General features: G+C 43.1%; 2 protein-coding genes across 4 annotated transcripts; both read right to left on the reverse strand.

Annotated features, from left to right (window-relative positions):
- Positions 1-4,446: 4,446 nt before the first annotated feature.
- LOC112229744 (interleukin enhancer-binding factor 2 homolog) lies at positions 4,447-11,946 on the reverse strand. Of its 2 annotated transcripts, none has more exons than XM_024395756.1 (15): positions 11,790-11,946; positions 11,232-11,291; positions 11,009-11,051; positions 10,628-10,732; positions 10,341-10,418; positions 10,123-10,225; positions 9,822-9,887; positions 9,454-9,570; positions 9,062-9,140; positions 8,672-8,759; positions 8,187-8,248; positions 6,106-6,220; positions 5,837-5,927; positions 5,559-5,727; positions 4,447-4,764 (listed from the first exon to the last, which is right to left on the reverse strand). In XM_024395756.1, the coding sequence occupies exons 1-14, from the start codon at positions 11,792-11,794 to the stop codon at positions 5,576-5,578; spliced, it is 1,164 nt and encodes a 387-aa protein (XP_024251524.1). In that variant the 5' UTR covers positions 11,795-11,946; the 3' UTR covers positions 4,447-4,764; positions 5,559-5,575. The 2 variants fall into 2 exon arrangements, with proteins under 2 accessions (XP_024251524.1, XP_024251523.1); XM_024395755.2 differs by having other exon boundaries at positions 5,547-5,727.
- Positions 11,947-20,366: 8,420 nt separating this feature from the next.
- Positions 20,367-25,913, reverse strand: LOC112229750 (chromatin target of PRMT1 protein). Of its 2 annotated transcripts, none has more exons than XM_024395764.2 (6): positions 25,776-25,913; positions 25,034-25,117; positions 23,710-23,860; positions 23,189-23,372; positions 21,934-22,083; positions 20,367-21,776 (listed from the first exon to the last, which is right to left on the reverse strand). In XM_024395764.2, the coding sequence occupies exons 2-6, from the start codon at positions 25,096-25,098 to the stop codon at positions 21,559-21,561; spliced, it is 768 nt and encodes a 255-aa protein (XP_024251532.2). In that variant the 5' UTR covers positions 25,099-25,117; positions 25,776-25,913; the 3' UTR covers positions 20,367-21,558. The 2 variants fall into 2 exon arrangements, with proteins under 2 accessions (XP_024251532.2, XP_042166528.1); XM_042310594.1 differs by having other exon boundaries at positions 24,231-25,117; positions 25,776-25,842.
- Positions 25,914-26,011: the final 98 nt, after the last annotated feature.

The raw sequence follows: 26,011 nt of genomic DNA on the forward strand, positions 1-26,011 counted from the left end.
AATTAGTGTCTGATCTGGACCGGAGATATTAAAAGGTTGCACTGCGTATGTAACCAAGATTCTCTGAAGGAACAGATGAGCGCTCACTCTATGGGAAATACTTATTGGAAAATGTATATAAGGCTTCATGGACTAAATGTCCAGGATTTCAGCCAATGACAAGTAAGACTGTTCATGCTGCCTCCAAATGCTCTACAAGAGTAGTTTGTGAACAATTCTTCCCATTTTCTGCACTATTTTAATAAGAGTCTGAGTGAGGGTGTTGTATCTAGGCTACTCTCAGCTCACAATTGTGTCTCTTTACATCAATTTAACTTCCATCCTCTCAGACCAGGGGCACATGTATGAATTGATGGTTGGATCAGAATCGCCAATATAATCATTACCCAGAATGGAGAATTAAGTAAAACCACAAGTCCAAATCCCTTTCTCCATCCATAGCTAATTTAGGAAAGGGACAATTTTAGCTAGCTGGCTAACTAGCCTTTGGAGGACAACACAACACGATGCAACACTTAGAATGTTACTGTCCATGTGGTATGCTCTCAATGGGATTTAATAGGAGTGATGCCAAATCCAAACTGGCTTCCCCCACCTTTTTGTTGTTGTGCCAGAACCATTCACAGTTGAGCTCACTCAGTTTAGCTCAATACTGATTGAATAATTTTTTATATTTCCTTGCCTTCAATGCAACGGGCGGCAACAATGTCATACTCGTTTGGACCAGACAGCATCAGAAAGAAGGCCTGCACGTAGAGAGGAACAGCTGTGTGACTCAATGGGATCCGAGATTCCAAGCGCCAGCTTTATTCGACTGAGTAAACTGCTTCTCACATCCCAGTTTACCTCCTGCAGGGGGGAAATAGGCCATTCCAGGCAATTACTTCAGAAAGGAGGGATATGGGAAGTGAACACAAGATGTGGCATTTACAGGTGTGACTTAGTTGTTGGAAAATTGGAAGGCTGTCACGTTTGTTTGAAAAGGAGCTGATCTTTGTAATCCAACAAACTACAATATAGCTAAAGGACCTGGGCTTGGATATTTAATAAGGCCTATCCAGTTTATCAGATATGATTAAACTGTAGTGCTTTACCACCACACACTGTCGCTGTTGTATTCTAAAATAATGTTTCTCTTATAATCAGCATTGGAAATGTATTTTTCCTTTGTACATTTCACATAGACAAGTCAGGGTTTAGTCCCAACCAGGGCCTGAACCCATGCTACTGTCAACCCAACACTAGCTGTAAAGCCAAGAGGTCCGAATATCTGGACGAGGTCACTGTTGGGTTAATAAGGTCTACTGGATCAAAAACAAGATCACTTGGCCATCTGGAACACAGACACTAATTCACTGCAGCTAATTGGCTAAATTCACTCAGTAAACACACCATTGGAGGGACTTGAACAGTCTGGTAAAAGCAACAGAAAACAGAGCAGGCACAAAGTGCATGATGGCTTTCCAGATACTCTGTTATTCAATTAGTCTGTCTGCGTAAACCTTCAGAAGTGAAACAGATTGGTCAGGGAACAAACGCTCACTTCTCTGCTATAATCGCAGATGTGAGCATAGTTTTCGGGCACAAAATGGGTTCCGTGCGTCATCCAGGTGGAAGCTACATATTGGAGCTGGATGAGGTAACGCATAGAGACCAGTAATAAAGCATTATACATAAGAATGCAATCTAATATCATGAATATCCTGTTTCTGAATAAAGTCTTGAAGAATAGCATTAGGATATATGGTAAATGATAAGATCATGGTACAGTGTGATTAGCTTGAATTGGAGAGTTGATCGATAGACCATAAGGGGGATTTCAGCAAAAGTTGGTTGAGCTTGGCTGCCATATGCAATACCCTTTACTCTGATGCCACCTACAGGCATGCGGTGCTACTTGTGGCTGGTCCTCAGTTGTTCTAATGTTATGCAGTCTTCTTCAGACCCTACTATATTACTTTAAGTCCTAATTCAATTGTGGTAACTTCAACTTCAAAATGAGAAAGTAGAATTAGAATAGTTGGTCAACCATGGCTTTCCAGTGTGGTGAATAGATAGTGTAAAACAATGAATTTGAAGAATTTATCTGCATTTAGTTTTAGAGGAAGTATTCCATACATTTGTCAAATTAACTGCCAATATGCCAACATTTAATTCAAACAATGCAGTCAATCCACAGCCATTCATTGGCTGAAATCAGTTGACGATAGGGACTATTTATATAGAAAATGTGTATAAAACCTGTATAAACTGTATTTATAACTATATGACAACATTTTATGTTGACTATAATACCATTACAATTTATGATACATTATTCATGCCTTACTTTTATGTTCCTGCATAGGTAGAAGCAGGTAACACCACACCATTGCCCCTACTGCCATTCATTCCAATTTGACTGGTTTTGGACTTCTTCCTGACCAAGATGGATGTCATTTTCACCCTATTATGGACTTTGAGGGTTTAGTGACATATCCCCTCTAGTCATTTCACAGAATCTCTATGAGACCATTTGAAAGATCCAGGCATTTTCCAGAAGTATCTTAGTATCTTAAATCTGAACTGCAAAACAGCATTTACAGTGCCTTGCGAAAGTATTCGGCCCCCTTGAACTTTGCGACCTTTTGCCACATTTCAGGCTTCAAACATAAAGATATAAAACTGTATTTTTTTGTGAAGAATCAACAACAAGTGGGACACAATCATGAAGTGGAACGACATTTATTGGATATTTCAAACTTTTTTAACAAATCAAAAACTGAAAAATTGGGCGTGCAAAATTATTCAGCCCCTTTACTTTCAGTGCAGCAAACTCTCTCCAGAAGTCCAGTGAGGATCTCTGAATGATCCAATGTTGACCTAAATGACTATTGATGATAAATACAATCCACCTGTGTGTAATCAAGTCTCCGTATAAATGCACCTGCACTGTGATAGTCTCAGAGGTCCGTTAAAAGCGCAGAGAGCATCATGAAGAACAAGGAACACACCAGGCAGGTCCGAGATACTGCTGTGAAGAAGTTTAAAGCCGGATTTGGATACAAAAAGATTTCCCAAGCTTTAAACATCCCAAGGAGCACTGTGCAAGCGATAATATTGAAATGGAAGGAGTATCAGACCACTGCAAATCTACCAAGACCTGGCCGTCCCTCTAAACTTTCAGCTCATACAAGGAGAAGACTGATCAGAGATGCAGCCAAGAGGCCCATGATCACTCTGGATGAACTGCAGAGATCTACAGCTGAGGTGGGAGACTCTGTCCATAGGACAACAATCAGTCGTATATTGCACAAATCTGGCCTTTATGGAAGAGTGGCAAGAACAAAGCCATTTCTTAAAGATATCCATAAAAAGTGTTGTTTAAAGTTTGCCACAAGCCACCTGGGAGACACACCAAACATGTGGAAGAAGGTGCTCTGGTCAGATGAAACCAAAATTGAACTTTTTGGCAACAATGCAAAACGTTATGTTAGGCGTAAAAGCAACACAGCTCATCACCCTGAACACACCATCCCCACTGTCAAACATGGTGGTGGCAGCATCATGGTTTGGGCCTGCTTTTCTTCAGCAGGGACAGGGAAGATGGTTAACATTGATGGGAAGATGGATGGAGCCAAATACAGGACCATTCTGGAAGAAAACCTGATGGAGTCTGCAAAAGACCTGAGACTGGGACGGAGATTTGTCTTCCAACAAGACAATGATCCAAAACGTAAAGCAAAATCTACAATGGAATGGTTCAAAAATAAACATATCCAGGTGTTAGAATGGCCAAGTCAAAGTCCAGACCTGAATCCAATCGAGAATCTGTGGAAAGAACTGAAAACCGCTGTTCACAAATGCTCTCCATCCAACCTCACTGAGCTCGAGCTGTTTTGCAAGGAGGAATGGAAAAAATTTCAGTCTCTCGATGTGCAAAACCGATAGAGACATACCCCAAGCAACTTACAGCTGTAATCGCAGCAAAAGGTGGCGCTACAAAGTATTAACTTAAGGGGGCTGAATAATTTTGCACGCCCAATTTTTCAGTTTTTGATTTGTTAAAAAAGTTTGAAATATCCAATAAATGTCGTTCCACTTCATGATTGTGTCCCACTTGTTGTTGATTCTTCACAAAAAAATACAGTTTTATATCTTTATGTTTGAAGCCTGAAATGTGGCAAAAGGTCGCAAAGTTCAAGGGGGCCGAATACTTTCGCAAGGCACTGTAATTTGAACTGTGCTTCAATAAAGTATCAAATAAAACATTAACAATTTGTCAAATTTGGGGTACAGACTGGTTCTGTGGAGGTAATTACACATTCTATGACCAGATCTAAAAATTAAGTATGCGTATTCACACAAGCATGGGGCATATGTATTACACCCATCCATCCATCCAGCCACACATTTGAAAATAGGGATATCCATTTCTAAATGTATACATTTACATAAAGAGGCATATTAAAATAAAGAAGTTGTTTAATTTAGTCATCATTGCTGCTACAAAGTAAAAACCACACAAACACACGGAATACAATTTGATAGTGACACCCGCCCCTTTTGAGAAGATCATGAATTGAATTTTTGTTGAGGGCGTTGAGGGACCAGTAACAGTCTATATGCAAGTCTGTCCGTCCAGTTGGCGCACTTTGGTCCAGGTCAATGCAGTCAATTCATGATTAGTGGACATGAACTTCAATGAAGGACAAATGGGCGAGTGAAGGGTTTCCAAAAGGGTCAGGGGTAAACGATTGTTTAAAAGACGTGGCACAGGATCCTCTGGATGGCAACAAGAGGAGAAAAATAAAATGTTGTTAAGCCTAAGAGCACATTGTATGGGTAAAAGCCTAAGAGCATATTGTATGGGTAAAAGCCTAAGAGCATAATGTATGGGTAAAAGCCTAAGAGCACATTGTATGGGTAAAAGCCTAAGAGCACATTGTATGGGTAAAAGGGTGAATTGGATCCCACCACTAACACTATTTGGCCTTCTGTCACTCGCAACGCTAATGGCGCTGCCTGTCTCCCATTAACCCTTGACCTTATTGTCTTACTAGAGAGGATATCTGGCACAACCGTCACTCTGCCCACAGGGTTAGAATTGAAGTTGAACTTGGGGTGGTTCTCAAAGATAATAATAATAATAATATTATAATCTTTGTAAAGCAGAGTTGATTTTGCTGAATTCTTGCCAATAACACTGATATAGTAGATGGCGCTATGCACTATGGCACCATGCAGTACTATCGCTGGCTAGTCTCTCTTGCTGGTGAGTTGATGTGTGGCAGCACTGCTAGTTGGCTACATAGTTTACTTTGTTATGACTTGGAATTACAATTACTTCTTTCCATAAACAAAAAAAGTTATGTTGATTTTGTTAACTCAATGAGATTTTCAACTAGCATCTATGCAAAGTAGGCTAATTTATAGAACGTTACAATTCTAGCTAACTATGGCTTAAGTTAGCTAATGCGCTAACAAAGCTACTGTAGGAGCTGCAACAAGGTAGGCAGCTAGCTAGCCTGGTAATGAGCCTGTTTTTTTTGACTGGCTACTGGTACCTGGCAGCTCACCACCTTCCGGGTCCTTCTCATTCCTGTGTCTCCATGCTTTCATCCTCAACATCTCCTCCTTCCTCCAGCGCCTCATCCTCCTCTTCCTTCCTCTCTGGTGGCTTCTCGTAGGCCTTCTCGGAGGGTGTGACGATCACGCCGTCCCAGGTGGACATTTCCGAAGCCAGGTCTGGGGGAGTGAGGTAGATTTGTTTAATGTTTACTTTGAAAAAATGGTGTGTGTGTGTGTGTGTGTGTGTGTGAGAGAGAGAGAGCACACGCGAGAGAATGAGACTCACAGCTGGCATCACCCTCCAGGCCCAGGATTTTCCTGTACCCTCCATGAGAGAGCACCCTCACCAATGTCTGAGCAGTGAAACACACCATGTCCTACAAAACAAACACTTTCAATTCACATACCTCAATGTGATTCATCTGACAATAATCCTAACCAAACACATATGATCATGGAAATGAATTTAGTGTTTTAGTGCTGGCGCAAACCCTGTCACCAGGACCAAGGTTCCCCACCCCTGCACCATGAAGGCACCTAAAGCGAAATTATTACCTGTTGCTCGAGGGTCATGACGGTGTGCACCCGGAAGTTTCCACTCTCACAGGGGTCAGTGATGCCTACTGAGCCTGGCAGGAAAAGTCCAGCGGCCAACATCTGTAGGCAGCGCCTGAAAAGAGCAACAAACAAAAATTAAGAATCAAGAATGGCCTTTTTCCCTTTATTCAGATAACATCTCACTTTCGGAAGGAAAAACAAACAAAATAACTATATAGTATGTATAAACTTGGAAGTAGAAGCCTAACTGTTGTTGTCCATTAGTTTACTCCAACGGGAGGGCGTGGTACGTTTAAGGGAAAATATACACAGTGCATTCAGAAAGTATTCAGACCCCTGGACACATTTTGTTACGTTACAGGTTAATTCTAAAAAATATTAAATAGTTTTCCCCCCTCATCAATCTACACACCATAGCCCATAATGACAAAGCAAAAACAGGTTATATATTTTCTTGTAAATGTATAAAAAAGAAAAAAGGAAACATTACATTTACATAAGTATCCAGACCCATTACTCAGTACTTTGTTGAAGTAACTTTGGCAGCGATTACAGCTTTGAGTCTTCTTGGGTATGACGCTACAAGCTTGGCACACTTGTATTTCTCCCATTATTCTCTGCAGATCTTCTCAAGCTCTAAGGTTGGATGGGGAGCGTTCCTGCACAGCTATTTTCAGGTCTCTCCAGAGATGGTCGATCGGGTTCAAGTGCGGGCTTTGGCTGGGCCACTCCTGCATTGTTTTGGCTGTGTGCTTAGGGTCGTTGTCCTGTTGGAAGGTAAACCTTAGCCCCAGTCTGAGGTCCTGAGCGCTCTGGAGCAGGTTTTCATGAAGGATCACTCTGTACTATGCTTCGTTCATCTTTCCCTCGATCCTGACTTGTCTCCCAGTCCCTGCCGCTGAAAAACATCAATACAGCATGATGCTGCCACCACCGTAAGGATGGTGCTAGGTTTCCTCCAGACATAACACTTAGCATTCAGGCCAAAGAGTTGAATCTTGGTTTCATCAGACAAGAGAATCTTGTTTCTCATGGTCTGAGTCCTTTAGGCGCCATTTGACAAACTCCAAGCGGGAGGTCATGTGCCTTTTATTGAGGAGTGGCTTCCGTCTGGCCACTCAACCATAAAAGCCTGATTGGTGGAGTGCTGCAGAGATGGTTGTCATTCTGGAAGGTTTACCCATCTCCACAGAGGAATGCTGGAACTCTGTCAGAGTGACCATCGGATTCTTAGTCACCTCCCTGACCAAGGCCCTTCTCCCCCGATTGCTCAGTTTGGCCAGGAAGCCAGCTCTAAGAAGAGTCTTGATGGTTCCCAACTTCTTCCATTTAAGAATGATGGAGGCTACTGTGTTCTTGGGGACTTCATTGCTGCAGACATTTTTTGGTACCCGTCCCCAGATCTATGCCTTAACACAATGGACAACTCCTTTGACCTCGTGGTTTGGTTTTAGCTCTGACATGCACGGTCAACTGTGGGACCTTATATAGACAGGTGTGTGCCTTTCCAAATCATGTCCAATCAATTGAATTTACCACAGGTGGACTCCAATCAAGTTGTAGAAACATCTAAAGGATGATCAATGGAAACAGGATACACCTGAGCTCAATTTCGAGTGCCATAGCAAAGGGTCTGCATGCTTATGTAAATAAGGGGTTTCTGTTTATATATATATATTTTTTTTTTTTACAAATTAGCAAAAATAATTCAACAACCTGTTTTTGCTTCATCATTATATGGTATTGTGTGTAGATTGGAGACATTTATTAATTGAATCCATTTTAGAATAAGTCGGTAACGTAACAAAATGTGGAAAAGGGTCTGAATACTTTCCGATTGCAAAAATAGGCACCGCCAGCAACGTTTCATAAATTGAGACACTGTCAACAAAGACACCTCCAGTTGAAAAACAACTTGGTGCATACACTTAAGGAAATATGGGTGTCTAATACAAAATGATAGTGGAATGTGGTACGAAATACATGTATAACAGAAAAACGTACTATATCTAATAGTAAGTCATGAGAAAACAACCTCAGATACATCGAGCACTGACTGAGGGAATGGGGAGGCTCACCTGTAAGCCACATTGAGTGACAAGGGCTGTCTGGAGGGGTTATTCATGACTGCAGAATGACCCTGAGAAGACACACATGAAACGCTTTTCATTTCTTATTCATCCTTTAGATATGAAGTGATGCGATACAAGCTTTCAGTTAGGGTCAATACAATAACAAAGACAGAAAATCAGACAAAACATATTAGCCAGGGGACTTGCTCTGTGTGTGGTAATCCACAACAAATGAATAGCTAAATCATCCATTACCATGCCTCTCCAAGTGCCAACGTTCACCAGTATCACATGCTATTGGTTCACCAGTAGTTGTGTTAATGGTAGGCGTAGCGTCACCAGTATATCCAGTATAACTGAACATTAGCATAACTACGGTGAATGAAGTGGGCTTACTAGTATCACATGTTAAGTGCCGAGTCGTGATAATTGTGGGTGTAGTGACCAAACCAGCACATCCAGTGCAACTATGGTCAGTGCAATGGACTCACCAGTAGATCCAGGATCCAGGGGGTGAGAGGCTCGAACCCAGGGAAACGCACCCTCAGATCCTTCAGCAGGCGAATCAGCACTTTCACCCTAAATAACAGCAGCAAACAGGACATGAGTAAGACTTTTAAGTTAAAGGATCAAGTTAGTCGGCACCAACTTGATCCTTGAAGGGAGACAGTATTTTTCAAGACAAAGGCCATGATGACTGAAACATTTAGATTAAAAAGCCTCCCTCTATTCCTCCTTGACGTGAAAAAAAAAAAAAGAAGCCTGAGGTGTAAGGACCTACTACAAAAACTTGGAACACATTCTGAGGAGATATCAGTTTGGGAGGGTAAACCAGGTGAGTGGTAAAAGACTAAAAGGTTAAGGGTAAAACAGTGACTTACGTAGACTGGGAGGCGTTCTCCTCAAACCAGCGGGCATGGCGGATGGCGGCCAGAGCACTCTGCAGCACCTTGATGTCCACTTGGGAGAAAGAGACCATATCAAGATCAACACCAATGTGACCACTTACAGCAGTGTTTCCCAAACTCAGTCCTGGGACCATCTACTTTGACACACACAACACACACACTCTTCCTCCAGTCTACAATGACTGCTTATGTATGGCATGCATGGTATAGGGAGCTGTTTGCCAATCCCAGTGAATCTAAGTGAGTGTTTTGACTTATTTCTGTAGCTCTATGAGTGTACTTATGTTGTACTTATGAGTGTACTCATGTTTACATTCTATCACATTGTACTGCGTGTTTGTGTGTGGGTTTCTGTCTCCACGTACAGTGCAGTTCGGGGTCCAGCTTGCGCAGGTTGGGGGGAACGGTGGTGATGAGGATTTTCACTGTGGCATCGGCAGAGCTGATCTCAAAGCCTGTCTCATTGGTCAGCATGGAGAGAACTAGGACACAGAGCGGGAGTCACTTGGCAACATTAGATCATAACCACTGAAAATCGAGAATATTCCATTACCCAGTGTGCCTACATTATCCTTCTACTTTGTATGAATTCATCACTAAACAACATGGCATGACAAATTAATAAAGCTAAATATGAGTAAAATGTATGCTATTGAAAGCTAAATCTAACTTCAGTGACTGATGTTTCACTGTGGCTACATGAAAACAAATGTAACTGTGTAATATAGGTCACCTTCAGCAGGGTCTTGTGTGCGAAGGGTCTCCACCACTTTGTTGCCGAGAGCTGCGACGGCCTCCACTGCAAGAGAGAGAACTTCCATTATGGGGGTTCAGCACAAGCAATAGACGCAATTTCAAAAATGGCTGCTCTGGGAAATACAGTCCAGAATGAGGACTAATTCGTATTATAACCCAGCAAAGATGCAAAATGCTGTGCAGCAATCAACATCTGAGACACTATGCTGACATCTGAAGACCAGTTAATGAATGTACAACTGGGCTTTGCTTTGTTGGGTCACACACACACAACTCACATGTGGGCAAGATCTTGAGGATGACCACCAAGTCAGCGACGTTGTGTCCCGTTGTCATGGTGCCTTTCTTGTATGAGCCTACCTGACGTACCTCTTCAATTTGCTGGAATGAGAGGAGAAAGCAATTCCCATTGTTATTGTACATGGCTAAATATGTTATCCAATACAGATGCATTTCCATTTTGGCACGCTAATCTCTACCAAGCTCTGGAACTCACCACTTCAAAGTTGCCGGGGGCGACGATGAGGTTGTCAATGACGTTGTTGATCTTGGTGACCAGGGACAAGATAGAGGACTGAAAGTCAGAGCAGAGAGTTTGCATGGAGTCAACTGAAAGACTTCTATGGTGGCATAGTGTAGGAGTGTTTTTTAACACATAGCTGAAAGGAATATGTCGCTGTGTGCATACAACAGTTTGACTGAAATGATCCAGCGAGCGTGGTTTGACCGAGGGAAGTGTGTTGAATGTTTAAGAGAGAGAGAGAGAATGTATGTGTTCTCTACCTGCTCTGCAGGTGTAGGACTGAGGTCCTGGTTCCTCTTCAGTAGACACTCGCTAAAGGCAGTCTCATCCGCTGCTGGCTTTACTCTGGGGAAGGCCATCTCACACTGGGGGAACCAGAGAGACAACTTAGCACTGTCCACTCGACATCCCTATCTGCGCTACTGTATTACTTTGACAAGATCCCTGTTGTTTCGCCTAGAGCATTACTAGACCATTGTGTGTGTCTGTGTATGTGAGCTGATATCCATTGATTATAATCTGTCTTTATGGTCATACTCTTTGTTTACTTCAATTCATGTGAGCTACATGCTGCACCATTTCAACATAACCCTTGGTGCATGAGTATGGGAAGGATGCTTGGCATAGTGGCAAATACTCACCACATAGAAGTCAAAGGGAATGTGGGGGACAAATGGCCGATACCTGAAACAAGGGGCAAGGAAACATCAATGCATCTTATATTGTGCCAGACATTCTATGAATTTCAGTTGGCAAAGTGACCTCATGAATCTTGAATCTCATAGGCCTAAATCATACAATGGACAGGTTAAATTGACAGTTGTGGGCATTATTATGTTAGGAACTGGCTAACTGGCTACTCACCCTTGCACCAGTCCTCCACGTGAGCCGAACCGGCCACCACGGCCCCTGCCCCTATCGCCTCTGAAATTGATTACATTATTAATATAGTTAGTTGAGTGATGGCAATTACCACATTAACTAACTGTGTTAGAAGCAGCAGCAGCTAGCCAGATGACTAGCTAGCTGCTACTATAGCATAGCATGAATAGCTACTGACTGTTTGTTCATTCATTCGTCCATTGATTTTACTTAGACAAAACAAACCACGTTTAGCTAAGTAGCTAATAAAGGGCGCTAGCTAGCAAATCATACACTAGTTAGCAAGATAGTTGATGGATATCTCTGTAGATAGGTAGCTATAATAGCTATCTAATTAGTCATCAGATAAGCTATGATACAGGCCACCTGGCTAACAAAGTGGGCTAGCTGGGCTAACGTTAGCACGCTACACGTAAACTAGCTAATAATGCAACCCCCTCTAAACCACCCCTTTAAATTCCATATGTCTTAACTCTTTTATAATTGGATACTGTATAGATATAGTCAAACATTACGGTCTTATCAAATGCATGAAATTACCTCATTGCGTACGACGTTTTGATGTTTTAATGTAGATATTCACAGAGAAATCACCAGCATCCAACGCCGGTCAGCTAGACTACTAGATGGAGTACAGCTATGGACGGAAGTCAGGGCCCAAAATGCAACCAACTACCTGTTGCTAACTGCAAAAACACAACGCCGGCGTACAGACCGCCATCAGAAAAATGGAATAAATAGCTAGGATCTTGCTATATCAACAGTAGCAGAGTGGCGCAGCGGAAGCGTGCTGGGCCCATAACCCAGAGGTCGATGGATCGAAACCATCCTCTGCTAAATATTTTCCTGAAATCTAACAAATATAGTTACTTGTTACATTTTAACTTTCTTTCGATTAATGTTCAAATACATACAGTACCAGTCAGAAGTTTGGAATCGCCTACTCATTCAAGGGTTTTTCTTTATTTGTACTATTGTAGAATAATAGTGAAGACATCAACACTATGAAATAACACATGGAATCACGTAGTAACCATAAAAATGTTAAACAAATCAAAATATTTTTTTGATTCTTCAAAGTAAAATTCACATCTGAGCTATCTTTTATTCAGGTGAATGGTATCAGTTGAATAAAATGAGAAAAAATAAGAGACCGACACACTGCTCTTGATGGTATCTGCTCTTTAATTAGCTTTACATATAGGCCACACGGCCTTCCTCAGAGCTTTGAAAATCTCTGAAGAAGTCCCTGAGGCCGACATGTAAAGCTTATTAAAGAGCAGTGATACAATCAAGAGCAGTGTGCGGGTTTCTTCTTTTTTCACAAATTCTTCAAAGTAGCCACCCTTTGCCTTGATGACAGCTTTGCACACTCTTGGCATTCTCTCAACCAGCTTCACCTGGAATGCTTTTCCAACATATGCTGAGCACTCATCCCAAACCATCTCAAATAGGTTGACTCTCCTTCTTGGTCAAATAGCCCTTACACAGCCTGGAGGTGTGTTGGGTCATTGTCCTGTTGAAAAACAAATTATAGTCCCACTAAGCGCAAACCAGATGGGATGGTGATGGGATGGCGTATCGCTGCAGAACGCTCTGGTAGCCATGCTGATTAAGTGTGCCTTGAAGTATAAATAAATCACAGACATTGTCACCAGCAAAGCACCCCCGCGCCATCACACCTCCTCCTCCATGCTTCACGGTGGGATCCGCACATGCGGAGTTCATCCATTCACCTACTCTGCAACTCACAAAGACACAGGGGTTGGAACCAAAAATCTCAAATTTGGACTCATCAGAATAAATGACAGATTTCCACCAGGCTAATTTCCTTCTCTTGTGTTTCTTGGCCCAAGCAAGTATCTCCATCTCATCCGTGTTCTTTAGTAGTTGCTTCTTTGCAGAAATTCGACCATGAAGGCCTGATTCACGCAGTCTTCTCTGAACAGTTCATGTTGAGATGTGTCTGTTATTTATGGTAACTCTAATGAACATATCCTTAGCAGCAGAGGTAACTCTGGTTCTTCTTTTCCTGTGGCGGTCCTTATGAGAGCCAATTTCATAATGCGCTTGATGGTTTTTGCGACAGCACTTGAAGAGTGGCTGGCTATTTTGAATAATCTCAAATATAACAAATATTTTGATTTGTTTAACACACTTTTTGGGTTACTACATGATTCCATATGTGTTATTTTATTGTTTTGATGTCTTCACTATTATTCTACAATGTAGAAAATAGTACAAACAAAGAAAACTTTAGAATGAGTAGGTGTGTCCAAACTTTTGACTGGTACTGTAGATACAAAAACCACTTCAACAAAAAGTATGACAGATGGATTTGACATCTTAAAATCTAAATGCCAATAATAATTTAGCATTTGCATTCTTTCTCAATGAAGTGATATTTGTCAACTAGGTTAGTCAAATATGAAGCACTTTGCCTACTAAGTACAACTACCCAATAACCCAACTTAATTGCAAATGTATAAAATTCTTCTCGTTTTGATGACCATCGACCCTTGGATTGGAGACCAGATGCTGCTAGAAGTGTGCTGTTGGAGGGCAAGCAGGAGACACTCTTCCTACCTCAATGCCCCCCTATATCAAGCTCAGACTCCCCTGCGTATTTGGACAGAAAAGCTGGATTTGAGATCGAATGTTTTATATGAGGCTGTCTGCCACCTTTTTTGAGGGTATTTTCATACATATCTGTTTTACTGTTTAGAAATGGAAGCACTTTATGTATCTTGTCCCCCCATTTGAAGGTATCAAAAGTGTTTTGACAAATTCAACTTATATTGTATTACATTTATGTCAAAAGTTTAGTATTTTGTCCTATATTCCTAGCACACAATGACTACCTCAAGCTTGTGACTACAAACTGGTTGGATGCCGTTAGTTTTGGTTATGTTTCGGATTAAGGCGTGCCCAATTGAAATTAATAGTCAATGATGTGTCATTTTGGAGCTATTTTATTAAGAATATAAAATGTTTCTGAACACTTCTACATTAATGCGGATGCTACAATGATTATGGATAATCATTAATTAATTTTGAATATTGATGAGTGAGAAAGTTACAGATGCACAAAGATCATGCCCTCAAAACATGCTAACCTCTCAACATTAACATTAACAGGGGAGGTTAGCATTTGGGGGTTATGATATTTACGCCTCTTTAAATTTCTCACTCTTTCATTTTCACAATTATTATTATTTTTTTTATTTTTTTATTTCACCTTTATTTAACCAGGTAGGCTAGTTGAGAACAAGTTCTCATTTGCAACTGCAACCTGGCCAAGATAAAGCATAGCAGTGTGAACAGACAACACAGAGTTACATATGGAGTAAACAATTAACAAGTCAATAACACAGTAGAAAAAAAGGGGAGTCTATATACATTGTGTGCAAAAGGCATGAGGAGGTAGGCGAATAATTACAATTTTGCAGATTAACAATGGAGTGATAACTGATCAGATGGTCATGTACAGGTAGAGATATTGGTGTGCAAAAGAGCAGAAAAGTAAATAAATAAAAACAGTATGGGGATGAGGTAAGTAAAAATGGGTGGGCTATTTACCAATAGACTATGTACAGCTGCAGCGATCGGTTAGCTGCTCAGATAGCAGATGTTTGAAGTTGGTGAGGGAGATAAAAGTCTCCAACTTCAGCGATTTTTGCAATTTGTTCCAGTCACAGGCAGCAGAGAACTGGAACGAAATGCGGCCAAATGAGGTGTTGTCTTTAGGGATGATCAGTGAGATACACCTGCTGGAGCGCGTGCTACGGATGGGTGTTGCCATCGTGATCAGTGAACTGAGATAAGGCGGAGCTTTACCTAGCATGGACTTGTAGATGACCTGGAGCCAGTGGGTCTGGCGACGAATATGTAGCGAGGGCCCGCCGACTAGAGCATACAAGTCGCAGTGGTGGGTGGTATAAGGTGCTTTAGTGACAAAACGGATGGCACTGTGATAAACTGCATCCAGTTTGCTGAGTAGAGTGTTGGAAGCAATTTTGTAGATGACATTGCCGAAGTCGAGGATCGGTAGGATAGTCAGTTTTACTAGGGTAAGTTTGGCGGCATGAGTGAAGGAGGCTTTGTTGCGGAATAGAAAGCCGACTCTTGATTTGATTTTCGATTGGAGATGTTTGATATGAGTCTGGAAGGAGAGTTTACGGTCTAGCCAGACACCTAGGTACTTATAGATGTCCACATATTCAAGGTCGGAACCATCCAGGGTGGTGATGCTGGTCAGGCGTGCGGGTGCAGGCAGCGAACGGTTGAAAAGCATGCATTTGGTTTTACTAGCGTTTAAGAGCAGTTGGAGGCCACGGAAGGAGTGTTGTATGGCATTGAAGCTCGTTTGGAGGTTAGATAGCACAGTGTTCAAGGACGGGCCGGAAGTATATAGAATGGTGTCGTCTGCGTAGAGGTGGATCAGGGAATCGCCCGCAGCAAGAGCAACATCATTGATATATACAGAGAAAAGAGTCGGCCCGAGAATTGAACCCTGTGGCACCCCCATAGAGACTGCCAGAGGACCGGACAGCATGCCCTCCGATTTGACACACTGAACTCTGTCTGCAAAGTAATTGGTGAACCAGGCAAGGCAGTCCTCCGAAAAACCGAGGCTACTGAGTCTGCCGATAACAATATGGTGATTGACAGAGTTGAAAGCCTTGGCAAGGTCGATGAAGACGGCTGCACAGTACTGTCTTTTATCGATGGCGGTTATGATATTGTTTAGTACCTTGAGCGTGGCTGAGGTGCACCCGTGACCGGCTCGGAAACCAGATTGCACAGCGCAGAAGGTACGGTGGGATTCGAGATGGTCAGTGACCTGTTTGTTGACTTGGCTTTCGAAGACCTTAGATAGGCAGGGCAGGATGGATATAGGTCTGTAACAGTTTGGGTCCAGGGTGTCTCCCCCTTTGAAGAGGGGGATGACTGCGGCAGCTTTCCAATCCTTGGGGATCTCAGACGATATGAAAGAGAGGTTGAACAGGCTGGTAATAGGGGTTGCGACAATGGCGGCGGATAGTTTCAGAAATAGAGGGTCCAGATTGTTCAAGCCCAGCTGATTTGTACGGGTCCAGGTTTTGCAGCTCTTTCAGAACATCTGCTATCTGGATTTGGGTAAAGGAGAACCTGGAGAGGCTTGGGCGAGTAGCTGCGGGGGGGGGCGGAGCTGTTGGCTGAGGTTGGAGTAGCCAGGCGGAAGGCATGGCCAGCTGTTGAGAAATGCTTGTTGAAGTTTTCGATAATCATGGATTTATCGGTGGTGACCGTGTTACCTAGCCTCAGTGCAGTGGGCAGCTGGGAGGAGGTGCTCTTGTTCTCCATGGACTTCACAGTGTCCCATAACTTTTTGGAGTTGGAGCTACAGGATGCAAACTTCTGCCTGAAGAAGCTGGCCTTAGCTTTCCTGACTGACTGCGTGTATTGGTTCCTGACTTCCCTGAACAGTTGCATATCGCGGGGACTATTCGATGCTATTGCAGTCCGCCACAGGATATTTTTGTGCTGGTCGAGGGCAGTCAGGTCTGGAGTGAACCAAGGGCTATATCTGTTCTTAGTTCTGCATTTTTTGAACGGAGCATGCTTATCTAAAATGGTGAGGAAGTTACTTTTGAAGAATGACCAGGCATCCTCAACTGACGGGATGAGGTCAATGTCCTTCCAGGATACCCGGGCCAGGTCGATTAGAAAGGCCTGCTCACAGAAGTGTTTTAGGGAGCGTTTGACAGTGATGAGGGGTGGTCGTTTGACTGTGGCTCCGTAGCGGATACAGGCAATGAGGCAGTGATCACTGAGATCCTGGTTGAAGACAGCGGAGGTGTATTTGGAGGGCCAGTTGGTCAGGATGACGTCTATGAGGGTGCCCTTGTTTACAGATTTAGGGTTGTACCTGGTGGGTTCCTTGATGATTTGTGTGAGATTGAGGGCATCTAGCTTAGATTGTAGGACTGCCGGGGTGTTAAGCATATCCCAGTTTAGGTCACCTAACAGAACAAACTCTGAAGCTAGATGGGGGGCGATCAATTCACAAATGGTGTCCAGGGCACAGCTGGTAGCTGAGGGGGGTCGGTAAGCAGGCGGCAACAGTGAGAGACTTATTTCTGGAGAGAGTAATTTTCAAAATTAGTAGTTCGAACTGTTTGGGTATGGACCTGGAAAGTATGACATTACTTTGCAGGCTCTCTCTGCAGTAAACTGCAACTCCTCCCCCTTTGGCAGTTCTATCTTGACGGAAAATGTTATAGATGGGTATGGAAATCTCAGAATTTTTGGTGGCCTTCCTGAGCCAGGATTCAGACACGGCAAGGACATCAGGGTTAGCAGAGTGTGCTAAAGCAGTGAGTAAAACAAACTTAGGGAGGAGGCTTCTGATGTTGACATGCATGAAACCAAGGCTTTTTCGATTACAGAAGTCAACAAATGAGGGTGCCTGGGGACATGCAGGGCCTGGGTTTACCTCCACATCACCCGCGGAACAGAGGAGGAGTAGAATGAGGGTGCGGCTAAAGGCTATCAAAACTGGTCGCCTAGAGCGTTGGGGACATAGAATAAAAGGAGCAGATTTCTGGGCATGGTAGAATATATTCAGGGCATAATGCGCAGACAGGGGTATGGTGGGGTGTGGGTACAGCGGAGGTAAGCCCAGGCACTGGGTGATGATGAGAGAGGTTGTATCACTGGACATGCTGGTTGTAATGGGTGAGGTCACCGCATGTGTGGGAGGTGGGACAAAGGAGGTATCAGGGGTATTCAAGAGTGGAACTAGGGGCTCCATTGTAAACTAAAACAATGATAACTAACCTGAACAACAGTATACAAGGCATATTGACATTTGAGAGAGACATACAGCAAGGCATACAGTAATCACAGGTGTTGAATTGGGAGAGCTAGCTAGTGATCATGGTAGGATCCACATTAATATAGAAGTGTTCAGCAACATATTCTATTCGTATTTACAATTAAAGTGACCCAAAATGGCACAATATATTATTTACCATTAATTTCTATTGGGCACAACATAATGTGAAACAAAACCAAAACAATCTGTAAATGCATCCAACAAATTTGTAGAGTCACAAGCTTGATGTAGTCGTTGCGTGCTAGGACTATGGGACCAAATACTAAACTTGTAATGAATAGCCTATAAGTGAATTTGTCCAAATACTTGTATGAATGAAAAAAATAAATAACATTTCACATTCTATACTGTCACCTCATATAGAGCCAAATTAAAGGTTTTAGCTTTACTGTCCAAATAAATACATAGGGGAGTGTATATCTTATGCAAATATTGAAATGCATGGATATTCTTGTTATATGAATATTCAAAATCATCAGATCTACCAATAAGTAGGCCATTAGGCTCTTAACAAAGATCATTTATAGTGTAGCTTGGGTAGTAACCCTGTAATTATTACTTGTTACAACAAACAAAAAATAATACATGAAAAGTGTTGGTCCCATGTTCCATGAGCTGAAAACAAAGATCCCAGAAATGTTCCATGCGCACAAAAAGTTTACTTCTCTCAAAAATAGATGTAAAATGTTGGTCTTATGTTTCATGAACTGAAATAAAAGATCGGTGGCGCAAAAAGTTTATTTCAAATGTTGTGCATAAAATGTGTTTACATCCGTTAGTATTTCTCCTTTGCCAAGATAATTCATCCACCTGACAGGTGTGGCATATCAAGAAGCTGATTAAACAGACTGATTATTACACAGGTGCAGTTTATGATGGGAACAATAAAAGGCCACTCTAAAATGTGCAGTTTTGTCACACAACACAATGCCAAAGATATCTCAAGTGTTGAGGGACCGTGCAATTGGCATGCTGACTGCAGGAATGTCGACCAGAGCTGTCGCCAGAGAATTTAATGTTCTTTTCTTTACCATAAGTCGCCTCCAACATCGTTTTAGAGAATTTGACAGTACTTCCAACCGACCTCTCAACCACAGACCACATGTATGGCTTTGTATGGGCGAGCGGTTTGCTGATGACAACATTGTGAACAGAGCGCCCCATGGAGGCGGTGTGGTTATGGTCGGGGCAGGCATAAGCTACGGACAACAAATACAAATGCATTTTATCTATAGCAATTTGAATGCACACAGATACCGTGACGAGATCCTGAGGCCCATTGTCATGCCATTCATCTGCCGCCATCACCCCATGTTTCAGCATGATAATCCACAGCCCCATGTAAGGATCTGTACACAATTCCTGGAAGCTGAAAATACATACACACCAGACATGTCACCCTTTGAACATGTTCGGGATGCTCTGGATTGACAATGTACCTGCCAATATCCAGCACCTTCACACAGCCATTGTCCCACAACCAAATCTATGTGAAGGAGATGTGTCACGCTGCATGAGGCAAATGGTCATACCAGATACGGACTGGTTTTCACACCCCTTCACTTAAGTATCTGTGACTAACAGATGCATATCTGTATTCTCAGTCATGTGATTAGGGCCTAATGAATTTATTCCAATTGACTGATTTCCTTATATGAACTGTAACCCAGTAAAATCTTTGAAATTGTTGCATGTTGCATTTATATTTTTGTTCAGTATTTAGTAATTGCTTTGTGATTAAGCCATGAGTCAAGCCATTTTAATTACACAAGTGAATAGGGAGTGTTCAAGAACAAAAACAATGCTAATCACAACTACAATGCAATGTTGTACCATAGAGTGATTACAATTACCACAGAGAAACTTATGCTAAAGCCTTAACATATCAGAGACATTGATATATGATCAGGTCTCTACAAATCATTGTGTGTGAGTTTAGCTTGCAAGCCTGTCAGCTTGCATGATTCTTGCATTCTCCTTCGACCTCTTTCATCAACAAGGTGTTTTCGGCTACAGGACTGCCGCTGACCGGATGTTTGTTTGTCGCACCATTCTCGGTAAACCCTATACTGTCATGCGTAAAAAGGTCATGATGATACCACGCTCGCTGTAGGAGAAATACATTTTTGTGAAAATGAGTGTAAATGGTGGTGAGTGTAAATGGTGATTTAGCCAAAATGCCAAGTGTATTAGTCGAGAGAATACATGATGGAACCAATATTCAAACAACAACTATGTTAAGAGATGACAATATAAAGTTTATTCTCTTTTCTATGACACTAACCAGGTAGGAGAAGGAATTACATAGAAATTGGAGTTTAGATCGTGTCAACCAGATGGACACAATCAATCTGAAAATATTTTCACTCACTTCATTGGAGTACATTGTGTACAACAACCACAGCTTAAAGACCATTTCAAATGTATACAATTGACACCAGGAGGGAAGACCACTCACACATTTGCAACTTGATGGAAATATTTTGCACCTCCTTGTGTAGTTGCTTATTTGGTATGTCTAGCATCCATACAATGCTGTTAGGGGAATATCAACTAAAGACACCAACATACTTCAATTCACCAGAAGCAAAACTTAAGTTGGAGGCATTAAATGGGAGAAAAACAGAATGATTTCTCTAGATTTCCCCTGGTCATTTTCTTTAGATTTTTTTTTTTACTCGAGAGTCAAGTCAATGTACATTACTGCTAAAACAATAAAAGGAGCATCCATTGCTAAATACAAATCCTAACAAAAACATGATAGTAAAAAAATAGGTTTACGAAATATGATAAGTGGATGCTAGCTGGACATGATTATGGCGCTGGGGGGGGGCATGGTTCCTTCCCGAAAAAAAGGAATTTGGACATAGATGCAAAGTTCAGTAATAGTCCAGTTCAGCATCAAAACAGATCATGACAAGAGACTCTGGTCCAAAATGCAGGCCTTTCAGGAACATTGATAAAATCGGTTATTCAAGTCTCTAGTTTGGTCAGTGTCATCCATTCAAGTTGAAGATATTTGCGTTCTTCAAGCACACTTGCACATACAGAAAAAGGGTTTAAAACCGCAGGTGTGTCTACGTTGCACTGATAGAATGGTCAAATCCAGATTCAGGGAAACAGTCCATTTCAAACAGTTCTCTTCATAGGCCCAACATTTTAGAGTGAGTTTGTATGCATGTGTGTCAGTGAGTAAGCAGGTTTCATATTTAAGCCCGAGGTTGTGATCACATCAAAAATTTTAGCCATGTAGTGCGAGACAGTGCACTCAAGAGTTTACACTCAAGAGTTTACGTATGTGCGTTTATCATTACGTTTGTGTGGAGTAATAGCACTAAACAAGCTTCTCTCCATGTCACCATGTTATCAGTACTGTCTCACTAAGGGGTCTGTTGAAGGAGTCCCTGCTCTCGTGGTGGAGGTCCAGGTTCACTCCATGCCCTCTGGGTCAGCCTGGGCCATGTACGCATCCAGCTCAGCGTCCAGGTTGCCCTTGGTCTTGGACATGTAGGCGTCAAGCTGGTTGTCCAGCTGCTCGCGGGTCATCCCTGGGCCACCTCCCCTGCCCCGGCCTCCTCTTGCCCCCCCACGACCGCGGCCACCACCCCTGCCGGCAAAGCTACCACGCCCACGCAGACCGCCTCGTCCTGGAGGCAGAGATGGTGGTCAACAACATCAACCAAACTACGATAGAATCACAATGCGTTAACAAAATGGCTGCTGCACAAATGTTCATGTAAACAAGAAACTTGAGGCAGATTGTGACATGTCAATATACAGATTTAATTAATCCCAGCACCATACCCCTGGCTCCCACTCCTCTTCCAGCTCCTCTTCCGAAGGCACCTCCACGACCAGCAAACCCTCCTCTCTGACGCATCCCCCTACGGTGGGCCACCCGGCCTGGACCCCCTCTGCCACGCATCTGGCCCATGCCTGGAGCAAGTCGATTCCCTATCACGACACAGGATGTAATGAAGGAACAGTTAGCTAGCGACTTAGCTGAAGGTTGATAAGTTAGTATTTAGGAATTGAACTATCACATTTCAGTTTAAGAACAAAGTTGTCAAGTGAATACATGAACCTTCTGCAAGCTTATCATTCACCCCCATTTCCACCACACCTAAGTAAAACAGCTAAAGTATTACAATTCTACGAGGGGGGGGGGGAACTGTACTCCATCTTGTTTTAAGTTAGCCTTGACAGACAGGGTCAAGATATTTGCTCATGTATTCTCTCGAATCCCCTACTTCTGCATGTATTCTGACAGAATAACAATTAGCGAGACTGTAAATGCACTAATATAACTTCAAATGCTATGACCAAGAGTTGTTCTTTTTATTTTTACAGAATGCCAGTATGCAACAGATATGCGACGGCAGTGCACATTTTGTATCGGCACAATTACATAAACACAGATAAATTAAAGCCAACGTTTAGACATCAGGATTATTTCAATTAATTTCACTTGAAGTATTACCTTCATTTTTAAAATGTTTTATTCTAAATGGTTTCTAAAATCAATCCCCTCCACCAGGAGTGTGTAGAAATGGGTGTGGGGTGACTGTGGATAAGTAGGGACAGTGCAGCTGTTAGATCCGTCACCACATGTTCAGTTGCACAACAGTTGCCAAGATGCCGGGCCAATCAGGACAGCAGGGGGTTTATGGAGAGTGGAGTTACATGATTGAAAGCCACATTCCCTCAGGTTGAAGGGATGGATAGTAAAACCAGGGGGTGAAGCCATACTTTGATTGACAGCTCCACCTGGACAGACAGCTGGGGTATTCCATTCAACTCAGCAGAGTGCATTTGTTCAAGCTAGTTTACAGATGAAGTCACCCCTTAAAATATCTAAATGTGCCTTTCCCCTATGCAAAAAAGTACAAGGCCAACATAAAAGCTGTGGAAAGTATATTCCAGCCCCAGGGTAGAACATTTCAGAGAAAACTTTCTTGTCGTAATCTTTCAACAATTTATGAGGCCAACATTTTCAGGTCTAACATAGTACCAAAATATCAATCCAAGTAGGCTTTGCTGTGTGATACCAAATGCTCACCTCTCAGAGCCATAGCTCCCCTCAGGGCTCCTCCTCTGCCGCGGCCTCGCAGACCTCCCCTGGTCATCCCCCGCATCCCTCCAATGGAAAACCCCCGGCCTCCAACACCCCCCCGCATCAAGGCCCCGATGGGCCGGCCCAGCCTGGCCTGGATGTTGCTCTTCCCCAGGCGTTGCTTCAGGCTCTGGGAGGGTTAGGTGGAAGATTGATACCAAGTGGCAGGGATAGGGAGGTGGTGAAGCACTCAGCATTTATGTGATCTGTATATTAACCTTTGCTCTACGGTCCCCTCTCTTACTAGGTCTGTGTCAAGCATTTCAAGTTCCTAATATATTCTGATTTCAAGTGTAAAGCCTTTTTCCCGATTCCCACCATACATTTATATAAAACATGGCCCGTTTCTGGTGTCCCATTCCGCTCTCCTTCTCACCTGTTTAGTGCTTCAGATGTCTCCCCATCTCAATTCATCTTAACGTGAGGAATTGCAGAAAGACTAAATGAGATGGAGCACCGTATCTCACCTGCTTGTGGTGCAGGGCGGCCTGCACAGAGGGTCTGTTCTCCATCTGCTGGGCGAGGCGACGGTTCCGGGCGCTGGCCATGTGTTGCTGCTGCATGGTGGCTCGCACACTCACCGCTGTCGGCGCCTTGTTCTTCAGCATGGTAGTGAAGCTTTGGAGGGGAGGGGGAGCGGGACAGAAGGGGGAAGAGGAGGGAAAGAGAGGATATGGAGGGGGAGGGAGGGTTCCAAATCAAGTCATTTCTCATACCATGGACACGGCCACAGGAGCTGTGGTGTGTTATGAATGCCCCACTTGTTGGCACCTCACTCTCTTTGTTTCTCTCTCTCAGTGTTAAGTATTTGACAACCCAAAATGTCTTCTGGAAGCAATTCAGCACATTTTAGGTTAAAGTAAAACAAAGTAGAAAGATGGATGAAAAGGCAGTAGAAGAAACACTGGAACAGATTGGAAGACAAGAATGAGAAAAGCAGGAGAGAACAGAAAGAGGATGTCAAGAGAGGAGAGTGATTGCCACTTACAGGCCTCCCGCCACCTTGTTTTGATGTCATCCGCCTGCAAAAAAGGCCTGGTGGAGGTTGGAGGCCCAGGACTGGAGGGGTATCTGGCAACCCAGCCACTTACAGCCCGGACCGTGCCTTGTGCTCACACCACACATGAGAATAGAAAGGGGAGAGAGAATAGAAGGGGGGCGGGGGGGGGTTGGTCACGTCCGGGCTAGGACTGGGCACCTAGTCTTATAGAAAGACTTCAGAGCACAGAGAATTGAAAATTAAAGTGGTAGCAAAGAAGAGAGGAAGAGGAGACAAATGGCTAAACAAACAGTCATTTAGTTGAGAGAGAGTTGTGTGTGTAGAGAGGGTTGGAGAGGAGCGGGAGGGTGCTTTGGCACACCCTCCCCTTTTCATTGGTTTGGTCTCTCCTCTCCCATACGTACAGTATATTTTGGGTTGTGTGACACACAGAGAGGAGTGCCCGGGCATATCAGGAGTGCAGCCTGTGCCCATTCTAGGGCAGTCGCCTTACCAAGCATCACCGTTACCCTCTCTCCTTGGGTCTAAGTGTGCGCTGCTCACACAAAAGGTTGGCCTGGAGCACCATGTTTGCACTACAAACTCTGTTTGTTAAACTTTTTGTCAGCAAATGCTGACTACGGCATGCCTTTTGAGTGAGCGGAGCACACGTCGGCCCTGGGCAGTCTAGCGTCCATGTCTGGTCAGGTCCCCAACAGTGGCCTTCCGTAGTAGAGCACACTAGGGCCGTCTGTACCACTGTTTCGCCCTTCGCCTCGCTTAGTGCTGTCAGGGTGCGTAGCGCGTCTCACCGCTCATTCAGGGACTGCTTGGTGGTGCTTTTCAGCACAACTTTTTGGGAGGAGGGAGCACTCATTTTGACTTCACTGGAACTCCTTGGAACAAGCAGGGGGATTGAGAGGGGGGGGATTGTAAAGGGAGGGGAGGGTGTAAAAGGGAGTGGGGAGAGGGGACTGGTTAGAAAAAGTTCACAAGCAAGGAGATGGAAATACACCCGTGTCGGCCATTTCATCTGTGCATAACTAACTAGTTGTATAATAATTCATTATATTTAGCTGGCAAAATGGTTACCGTAGTTTGTAGATCGCTAGCGTTGGCTAGTTGTGGTATCCAACTAGTTAGTTAGCATCAACCAATAATTGGATGCATCATTTTAATTAAGAAAACGCCACGGGCTCGAAATAAACATATCGTGGAAATTGCAGGCACAACATAACGTTACACGTCCAGTTAATAAGAACATGTACCACATGCGTTGACTTCACTGCGTTTGAAAGACAAACGAGAGACGGGACATCTACAAAAACTATAGTAACGTTACCTATTCGCGGTAGTTAATTAACTAGCTATAAACAGCCTGTAAGCAACAACAAAAAAAGGAACCTGCAGTGTGAGCTAACGTTGGTCTGGCGTCCCCAACGAGTCTGAATATTAGTCAACGTAAATAACGTTAGCTAGCTAACTAGCTATAAACTATTTAAAAGAGTAAACATTGTCTGAAACAAGTTCAGTAGACGATTGGTAGAAACTTACTTTGATCGGTGCTTGTTATGTCAATACTCGTTTCACTTGGCTAGCAAGCGAACTACTAGCTGTGCTAGTTATCTTCGTTAACTTGAGCGATGAACCAGTTACGAGTTAGCTAGTAGCTAAGCTAGTTGCAGCCGAAAGATCTGGATCCACTTCTCACTTGATGTTTTCTTTCGCCTTGCTCTTTCGGATAATATTAAAATACGAACTATCCTAGCTAGCTACAATGATTAAAACAG

The sequence above is a fragment of the Oncorhynchus tshawytscha genome, linkage group LG31 (assembly GCF_018296145.1).
Source record: "Oncorhynchus tshawytscha isolate Ot180627B linkage group LG31, Otsh_v2.0, whole genome shotgun sequence".
NCBI lineage: Eukaryota > Metazoa > Chordata > Actinopteri > Salmoniformes > Salmonidae > Oncorhynchus > Oncorhynchus tshawytscha.